Genomic DNA, 10,248 nt, shown 5'->3' with positions numbered 1-10,248 from the left:
CCCAAAAAATATCTTTTAAAAAAAAAAAAGAGACGTGATGCTCACTAAAATTAAGTCTGGATAAAAGTGGATATATCAATATCAGTCATCGGCCAAATAAGTTGTAATATATTGGCAAAAAAATCCAGTATCGTGCTTCCCTAATGTGCGTTTAGATAACACATTGTGAAAGCATCCTCTTGTGAGGATGTTCAAACACACCATTGGTGTCAGTAGTTGTCAGAAAAAGAACTGTGAAAGTTCTGGCTGGGAGATGTACACTTAAATAACAACTGTCAGACTTTAACAAATGTTTAATATTTAGGAAACTTAATAGTTGTAAAGGACTTCTGGGTCATGGATTGGGTTTAACTTGATGGTTTATGATCAGAGAAGCAGCAGGCAGGAGGCCAAATGACAAAGTAATAACATCAGATATTCAAGGTTTTAAAATTTAGGCACACAGTTTTGCAATGAAACTACAGCTTAACCACTAAACACAATAACTGAATAAATATTTGCCTGGAGAGGGGGATTGGACAATTCATGGAATGCGTGACGGGGAGGAAAGTTATGTCATGACACACGTGGCTGTTGGGTTTTCGCATGTAGTTGCAGTCGTGTTTTGTAACCAATTAACACTCAAATCACTGTGAGCTGTTTGGATAGAAAACCAGTGTCAAAACTTGACTTCATAGGGAACAGAAATATGCCTTTGTTGTTGTGACAAAGAAGTCTTGCTTCAAGCTCATAGTCTCAGTGTAAAAATACATCTCTATGTAAGCCAACATTTTGACAGAAATGTACTGAGGGCAAGTTTGAATTGTAGTTTTTTAAATAGAGCATTCAGTTGTAAAGCAAGTCACATTTATACAAAATACTTTTCCTTATTGCACCAACAATACATCGTATAGTACAATGGCCACTTCTTGTTTACCGTCAACATCTCTGCTGTATGAGCTGACCAGTCTTAAGACGTGCATGCAGCATGCAGTTACAGATTACACCGTATGTATTGTTTAAGCTGTAAAACTGATATCATGGGTCAGTGAACTGAGTGAACCAAGGAGGTTTAACACATACTTTTGAGGGTGCACAAGGCTTTAACTGAGGGATTATTTATTTGTTACAACACTCTTAAAACAAGCCTGCATACCCTCTGAACCACCAGGGTCTAAAAATACTTGAAAGTACCTGATGTAATGTGGAAAGTAGATAATGTACTGTGAGAAGTAGCTAAAAAAAAGTTCTTTGATATCCAAGTTTGCATTATGTAAGGAAAGTTCTCTGTGTATTCTGTAATTCCCACCACTTTTTTTTTTTTTTTGGAAACACACACACATGCACAAACCAAGTGGTTACGGATTGGGGATTACCAATCGCGGACTTGTCTTAAAGGATAAACCAGAGGGATAAAGCCTCTCTCTGACCAGCCTTCTCTGAGTTAAGACAGAAGAATAACCTGAAAGGGAAAGGGAAGAGGACGGATAACTTGTAGGGATCCATCACTTCTCATAAAAAGGAAAAGGTAGGATTGTATCATTTCTTTTCATATAATCATCTCTCTCATCATTGAAGTACTTCCTCTGTCTTGCACATTCTAGGTCCCCCTTTTTTGCTGATAAAACTCTGCAATATCAGAAATCTTGCAAATGTATCACGAAGTAATTTTATCCATGAACTAATTAGTTTGAATTTTTGTAACAAAGGCTTACAAAAAAGGTAATTAAAGTTTGAATAGTTATACCCGATCCAGTTTTATAGATTTATTTGAATATTTCAGATATTCTGATATATTTCTCCACACTGGTATTGTGAAGCTAAATTTAATTAGCTTGACCATTGTTGTAATTTTACAGGATTATTTGCATTTTAATTAATGCTATCACGCCAACATCAACACTAAGAGTATCGTGTCTGATTTAATTCAGCAGGAAATTTTGATATCGTGGATAACATAACCCATAGATCTATCTTTTTGTCACTAATAAGCCAGAAAACTAATTGGTTTTCTGCAATGGCCAGCTTAAGCAGCTCCGTCACGGGCATTAAATGTATGCTTCAAAACAATGCACCCCTCACCCCTCGGGTCCAGCTCCATAACAAATGCCTTTCTTTCTTCCATAAGAGTATTATCCAAAGATTTCTCATGTGCCCAAAGCACTTCTGTGTTACAAGCACCTCCACTAAGGCCCCCTGTGAACAAACCCATTGTATCCCATTGTAATCAGAAAGGTTGAGTAAACCTGAAAATATTAGGAAATAGAGTGGGGATTTGGTTTTGGGATTCCTGAAATAAGTCTCTGTGTTTCTACTTTCCATTCCACTCCTGAAAAATCGGATTTGGCAGTTCGCCATGTCAATACCTGGTAACATTTGCTCAACATGTTTTTTCAGCGAGTACTGAGCCCTCCAGGTGGAAGCAGCATGGATACGCAGTTTGTCTACGACCTTCTAGGGTAAGAATTACTCATGCTCCACTGCGTTTTGGGCAGTCATTTGGCAGCTGTAGCCTAACTTTATAACCTCCAAGCTTGCACATGGAGAATATTTTCTCAAAGTCAAATCCCTCTGCCTCCTTCTTGTCCAAACTTCTCCTCTCTGTTCTCTTTCAGGGAAAATGCCTGGTTGTACATCTTTGCTACCTTCGTGGTGTTGTGGACTTTAGTGTGGCTGTACAGAGACAGCCTGGAGATTGAGAACATCACTGACAAGTATGTGTTTGTGACCGGCTGCGACTCAGGGTTCGGAAACCTGCTGTGTAAGAAGCTCGATCGTAAAGGTTTCCATGTGCTGGCCGGCTGTCTCACAGAAAAGGGAGCTGATGACCTGAAGAGGGTGGCAGGGCCTTATTTGAAGACCATCCTGCTAGATGTGACCAATCAAGACAGCGTCCAGAGAGCGATGGAGTGGACCAAGAAGGAGGTTGGCGAAAAGGGTGAGAGTTGATGCTGCATTATGTAAATATAGGTGTTACGATTTATTGGTATTGAAGAAAACCGTGATATTTAGAAATATTGTGCTAATAATCCAGCGCCTCTTATATCATTTCTTTGTCTTTATATTCTCACTTTTCTCCTTCCCCCCAAGCCATCCTGTTGCCTTTGTCACCATGCATTTGGTGTAGTTGCTCTTTCTGTACTCTTTTGTACAGTGTTGGTTACAAACTCTCTTCACGTCCTTACTTGTATTTTTAGTGTAATTCTCTACTTTCCCAATGTATTGTGATGTATCTGTTTTACAAATTACACATCTCTTTACTTCCTGATAACAGTAACGTTACCTTCGCCTACAACCTTAGAGATCAAAGTGCACTTTTTTAGTGATGTAAGTATTTACTGTTAGTTTTTGTACAAGGTGTTTATGATCATTTTAACCTCCTGAGACCCCAGCTTTTCTTTGGTAAGCGTTTTCTAATTTATCCTTGCTATTTTTAGGAAGATACCTGATAAGTGTAAACAACAAAGCATTGTATTAAAACAGGCAGTAGTTTTTGAAAAAAGTGATGTACTCATGTGAGCACACTGGATTCATTTTAGCGGTCACAATTATGTAACAAAGTATGAAACTGATCATTTTAATGCCTACATATGAACATGTTGTGCAAAACAAAAGCAAAATCAAAATTGTAAACAGTGCAGCATTTTTGTCACTCTCTAGGTTAGGGGTCACTGTCCGAGTGGAAAACTCTTCAAAATTGTTCTTTTCGACGCCTGAGCATGGCTGTGCACAAGCAAATTTGCAAAAAATGTAACATATTCAAAAGCCTTGTGATTTGTTCAATTTGTATCTCCATGAATTTTCCTTGCTTCATAGCTAGGAATATTCTTTTTGTCTGTAGAAACAGTCTGTCATACCTTATTGGCCTGTGTGAAATGCTGTGATAACACAATGATAAAGTCCCAATGTCCTCAAACAAGATCTCCCTAATTAACAGCTTAGCTTAGCTACTGTTGCTAAAATTGGTGTAATTTGTTGCCATATCAATCTACAAACATTATCAATCATAAGTTTCAACCATGAAGTTTGATCAGGTTTGTACTTTGTCCACTTTTGTGTCCAGACCAGCTCTAGATTGACTTGAGATGGCCGCCACCTTGTTTTTAATTGAATAAGTGTATTGTGATTTGCCACAACTTTATGGCACAAAAAAGTGTCCGTGAATAATGATGACATATCTTAAGAAGAATGAAGTATAAGGTGCAGCAACCCCAAAATGTAATGTCCTTAGATGACGATGCAGGTCATAGGAGGTTAATAGTTAGCCAGTCAGCTAGCCTAGCTAGCTACTAAAATGAAGAAAGGCACCATTAGCTCTATTTACTGCTCGTTTTCACAAGCCGGTGTACGCCGGCCACATTAATATTTTCAAAAACATGACATACAGAACTAAATTCTATTAAGCTAACTGTGAAAACTGAAGTAATGTTAAAAAAAAGCAGTGATCAATAAGGTAGGGGCGAAGGTAATAATGTTAACGTACTGTAGAGTTGACAGGAAGTAAATAGACTACGCTTTTCACAGTTAGCTTTAGCTTTAACTGAGATTTTACAAATTTACTATTCACTTTTCTTTTTAGTGTTTTTGATCAAATTGATAATCACCTCAATGTCTTAGAAGATAAACATTTGCTAACGTTTGTCACTCAGCACTGACATTAGCCTGATATTGGTAGCTAAGCTAATGTTAGGTCACTATGGCTCTTTTTTAACACTTGATGCATGGAAGAGCTCCCAAAAATATTAAAGTGACTGACGACGTATAGGCTACCATCTTGTGAAAGCAAGCAGCAAACTTTTGTAGAGCTAACTGCACTCCTCATGGTCTTGATGGTGCTTTTCCTCATTTTACTAGCCAGCTAGGCTAGCTGACTGGCAAATGGTTAATACTATCAACAATATAAGTTAACTGTGAAAAGTGAATTAGCGGAGGCAAAGGTCACGTTACTGTAGAACTGACAGGACGTAAAGTGACGTGAAGTTTATAAAATGGATACACGTCACACTACATTCTACGAAATAAGACAAAACACACAATAAACAACATTAAACATCAATTTGACTGATACCATCATTATTATTATTATTTCATTTTTATTTTTTGTTTTATTGTATTTTATTTTGCTAAGCCCATTTTATAGATATCATGATAAAATTGTTACTGTGAACTCTTCTGGCTATGACAATCGTGTCGTGAAAATCAGATATTGGGCCAGCCCTAATAAAATGATGTTAATTAAATTCCACAAGGCAGATCTGTAACACAAAATATGTCCTTCCACCTTTTGTCTCTCATTTCCTTTTTTATTTTTAGGACTTTGGGGTATTGTGAACAATGCTGGACGCTCATTACCCATGGGCCCTTCAGAGTGGATGAAAGTGGAGGATTTCCACAGCACGCTGAAAGTCAACATGAATGGGGTGATCTCCATGACGATGACCTTCCTGCCCCTCATCAAAAAGGCTCGTGGCCGTATTGTAAATGTAGCGTCGGTGCTGGGCCGGGTGGCTGCAAATGGTGGAGGATACTGCATCTCCAAGTTTGCAGTAGAGTCTTTCTCTGACTGCCTCAGGTGAGTCTTTCACAACCTCATCAACATCAGATAAGAGCGTGCTGTAACAACCTGCTTTATGAAACACAAAGAAAGCATTCTGTGGAGCCAGTTAGCCATTAATATTATGGGCCAGGAGAAACAGAAACTCCCCCAAATCCCCAATAATCCTCTTTCTCTCTCCTTTAGAAAGACCTATATTCTAATTATAAGGACAAATAGTAATTCAAGTCATAATCTTCATATCCTCATTGTCCCATGAGGGAGATTTGGTTTCCAGACATTTTCTGTTATATAAAAGACAAACAATCACATACATTTAGAGCAATAAAACACATTACGTTGAAGAAATTGCAGTAATACACAGAAGAAACAGCCTCAGTGTATGCCAGGCGGACAAATACATTATGATATTGGCTCATGAGACCAGACAGGCTTATTGCGTTTATTTACTAGATATAATATTGTGTTTTCATTTCTTACACTCAAGCCACTAAGCCCATTTATTGCAGCTGGTGTTATAAACTTGTTTCAAGCTCTGTTGTTTATATATAATACTATGAACTGACATTTCTGTTTCCAGGAGAGATATAAACTACTTTGGAATCAATGTGTGCATCATTGAGCCCGGGTTTTTTAAGACGGCAGTGACAAGCCTCGACCCCCTCGAGAGGGAGCTGCATCGCCTGTGGAACCAGCTCAGCCCTGAAGTGCAGGCCAGCTATGGAGACAAATACCTTGATAAGTGTAAGTGGACTGCCAATCCTTGTTCTGGGCTCATAATGCACACTGTGAGTAAGCATTTATTTGAAATGTGACACAAAAATACTTTATCTGTACCTGTTTTATGATTGTGATTTTGATCACAGTCATAATTTCTGTTGTTGGAAAATACGAGACACATTTCAAGAGTTGAATAAACCTCATTCTCAGACTAAAAATTTTAAGTTATGAGCTTTAAAGACACAATGAAATGTGATTGTTTGCAAAAATACTGTCACATACTTTTTAGTAATGTTAAAATAATACATAGCCTACATTTAGGACATTAAAATATCATGAATCTCTCTTGATATACAATACATTAGGCTTGGGTGGTTATCACAGCATTAAGGTAAACAGGGTATTCAGGAATCCGGATGGTATGATTGTCAATACTGTCACAAATACAGGCGCTCCTCTCTATGAAACTCACTGTATGCACAGCACATGCCACCAGAGGTCAGTCTCCAGTTTCTACTGGTGGAACAGGCAGCTAAGTTACAAGATACTGTAATAATAACTATCAAACTGGAGTTTTTGAGTGTTGGAACACTAGCTGGATGAGTAACAGGAGTAACCAAGATGGTTAGGGTGAGTTTTGGGTGGGTGCAGATGCTGCACACTCATACAGCCATATACTATATATATATATGTATATATATATATACCCCGGTGAAATTTCAGGAAGGTATGATGGTATGAAAAATTACATACTTCCCAAGCCTACAATACATACAAAACAATGTTTGCGTGGGAGCACTTCCTGGATTTAAACCGAGTGTGTTTGAGGTGCTCTTTGGAAAGAATACATGTAGATCTCCAAGGCAATCTCATGCCTTAAAATAGCTGTACTGTAGTCGTGGTATGGCTGGCAAACAATACATACATTAAGAGGTTAAGTTAAAAAAAAAAAAAAAAAAAAAAGTGCACTTAAAGGGACAGTTCACCCTAAAATCAAAAACACGTATTTTTCCTCTTACCTGCAGTGCTATGTCTGTGATTGATTATGATGACATATTGCATATGCATGCAATCTCCTCCATTCTACATAGCCTTGACTCAGTATACCATGCATCTCTACGCTTTAAAATGCAAAGTCACTTACTCATCACTGCGTTCTTTATGATTTGGTGGGCTGGACGTCATTGACCACTTGCAAATAACAGCACTGTTATATTCTTATCTACAAAGCAATATTGGTCAGCTCTGGTAGTTACCAGCTACGCTCCTCCAAGTGGTTACTTTTTAATGTACCCTGGGTTTTAACAGATGTGGGGGAAACGGCATTCTCCTACTCTGCACCTTGGACATGGAACAAACTTCCAGAAGATTTAAAATTAGAAACACTTATATACACTGATGAATTTAAGGACATCATAAAGAGTGTGGTGACAGAGATATGTGCTTGTTTTTGCTTGAGGCCACTATGTTTGAATAGTTGTTGTTTTATTGTGGATTTTTGTATTATGTGTTGTATTTAAATGTGTTTTGATTGGCTGCTACCATGGCCAGGTCTCTCTTGTAAAAGAGAGGGACTCCCTGGTTGAATAAAGGATAAATAAAACTTATCAGTCTAGATTGTTTTGGTGTGAGTTGTCAAGTGTTGGAGATATCGGCCGTAGAGATGTCTGCCTTCTCTTGAATATAATGGAACTAGATGGCACTTAGCTTGTGGTGCCAGAAAAATACATTTTAAAAAAACTCAAGAGCAATGTCTCTTTCCAGAAATGATGACCTGGTAACTCAAGATAATCCACAGACTTTATTTTAGCACTTTGAGATGTTTCCAATACTCTACAACTCACACCAAAACTATCTAGATTGATAAATAGCACTACAGGTAAGAGAAAAAATATGTTTTTATTTTGGGGTTGAACTGTCCTTTAAAGTGAAATTGAGTTTAATGCAGAAAATATCTCTTCACTCACTCACTGTCTCATTTTCAGACATCAAGGTCCAGCGTTTGATCATGAACGCTGTCTGCGACACTGACCTCTCCAAGGTGACCGGCTGCATGGAGCACGCTCTGACCGCTGCCTACCCACGCACCAGATACAGTCCCGGCTGGGATGCCAAGCTCATCTGGATCCCCCTCTCTTACATGCCTTCCTGTGTGGTTGACATTGGGCTGAGGTTGGTGCTGCCTCGTCCGTCAAAGAGCATGTAACTCGTGATGACTTTGAAGAAATGTCTTAAAACTTATCAGCCATTTTGTGTCATTTTGATGCAGTGCAGATGCTGACTTAAAGAAATTAATCTTTTGCCTTTTTTAAAGTACCCATATTCCTTATCTACACTGGCCATGCAATGATCTGATGTTGCTGTTATTATATTTATATGTCTAATCTGCCATGTTAAAGTTTTGTTTTGTTTTTTTTCTGTGTGATGTCTGCTTGAGACATTTTTAGACAACATGAAATAATGAAAGTGTATTGTATAATTTACTGTTTAATTGTTGTTTTGTTTGTTAACACTTTGCTGTGCCTTTTGACACTGTTATTTATGTTCCTTGATATGGATGCTGTTAACCATCAGAGGCTAAATAAACAGGATTCTGCTGTCAAGAAAAATATATATTTTGAATTTTAACAATGTCTTTAGTGTGTTATGGTGTGTATGATGTTCAAATATAAGCCGTTATACCTACTTCTGTGTTACTTTGAGTTGTTAATTTGTCTTAATTACATTTTTTGTTGCTCATACAGTTCATGTAAGCTATCAGTTCAGTCATCAGTTATTGACAAGATGTACTGAGCAGGTTCAGCTGGCAGTGATTATAATAATAAACTGAGAAGCTTGTTCACCATGTGTTGTTACGCAACAGGTCAAAGTTTTTTCAGATGTAAATATTCTTGCAGAGTTAATGACAGGTGTGACTTTATGTTATGATTTCATCACAGCTAGTCTATTGCTCAGTGCTCTAATATTGTTGATCTGTCTCATCCATAATACTGAATTGTATGGTGACAAAACCGTAAATAAACACCCACACCAAGTCCTCGTGGCAGCATGGCAGAACTCTGCTCTCCAAAATACACCACTAGCCCTGATTGGCTACTGTATCTGTCAGTCAACTGACAGCTGCCACATGAGATAGCGTGCCTGTAATTTACCATGCAGGACCCATGCTACCTTCAGGGGTCCCTCGTAAAATTTAAATTTCTCTTTTGGCTCAAATGTGTCCAGGAGCCAAAGTTGTTGTTTTAGTTGAGGTATTTTATGCATATTAAAGTGCATACATGTGTCAAATATTAGGCTTATAGGCTGGTACTCAGATCTTTAACTTTACATTTACTTAACACCACAGTTAAAGGTACTCTCTTACAGGTAAAATTCATAATATTTTAAATTTATTGAAATAAAAATACACACGTATAAGCATCAAAATATGCTTAAAACACCAAGTAGCCTAAAAGTATTCATTATGCAGAGAATGACCCGTGTCAGAATAATGTATGCTGTTTATTTGAATTCTAGTTATTAATGCATTGATATATACATATATACAAGTAAAAATAGCAATACCACAGTTTAAAAGTACTCTGATACAGGTAAAAATTGTGCATTCAAATTTTTACTGAAGTAAAAGTACTCAAGTTTTAGCATAAAAATATATATTTAAAACACAGAGTAACCTAAAATTATTCATTATAGGGTCGAAATTATTTTAAAAAATTACAAGGAGCTGGTAAAAGATAACTTAACCAATGTTAAATTGAAGGATCGTGTGAAGAAGATATTCAAAATGGAACAAAATACCATGAGAGTTAGAAATCAAGTGCATATTTTTGAAGAAAAATAGGAAAAATGGTTTGCGATATATAAAATTGATTATATGGCAGCTGAAGTAATAAGACTGATAGCATAGAGGTGTTATCTGGTTCTTAATCGTACACATACAGTAAATATGTGGGTAACTATGTGTCCATGTTTGGGTACACACACATTTATGGGTG

The 10,248-nt window shown here is 37.4% G+C and overlaps 1 protein-coding gene across 1 annotated transcript; it reads left to right on the top strand.

Annotated features, from left to right (window-relative positions):
- The first annotated feature begins 942 nt into the window (after nucleotides 1-942).
- Nucleotides 943-9,309, top strand: rdh5 (retinol dehydrogenase 5 (11-cis/9-cis)). The gene is made up of 6 exons (XM_049583296.1): nucleotides 943-1,507; nucleotides 2,377-2,438; nucleotides 2,595-2,917; nucleotides 5,293-5,551; nucleotides 6,114-6,277; nucleotides 8,239-9,309. The coding sequence occupies exons 2-6, from the start codon at nucleotides 2,407-2,409 to the stop codon at nucleotides 8,457-8,459; spliced, it is 999 nt and encodes a 332-aa protein (XP_049439253.1). The 5' UTR covers nucleotides 943-1,507; nucleotides 2,377-2,406; the 3' UTR covers nucleotides 8,460-9,309.
- The last annotated feature ends 939 nt before the right edge of the window (nucleotides 9,310-10,248 follow it).

Source organism: Epinephelus fuscoguttatus, linkage group LG1 (genome assembly GCF_011397635.1).
Source record: "Epinephelus fuscoguttatus linkage group LG1, E.fuscoguttatus.final_Chr_v1".
Classification (NCBI taxonomy): domain Eukaryota; kingdom Metazoa; phylum Chordata; class Actinopteri; order Perciformes; family Serranidae; genus Epinephelus; species Epinephelus fuscoguttatus.
Note: the sequence above shows the minus strand (reverse complement) of the source record. Positions and strands in the feature narration are given on the sequence as shown.

What these genes read in the sequence shown, in the direction of transcription:
- rdh5 (XM_049583296.1), top strand. Translation starts at nt 2,407, where the DNA reads ATGGATACGCAGTTTGTCTACGACCTTCTAGG. An exon ending in GAAGGAGGTTGGCGAAAAGG is followed by an intron (nt 2,918 to 5,292) that starts GTGAGAGTTGAT and finishes TTTTATTTTTAG; the next exon opens with GACTTTGGGGTATTGTGAAC. An exon ending in TCTTTCTCTGACTGCCTCAG is followed by an intron (nt 5,552 to 6,113) that starts GTGAGTCTTTCA and finishes TTCTGTTTCCAG; the next exon opens with GAGAGATATAAACTACTTTG.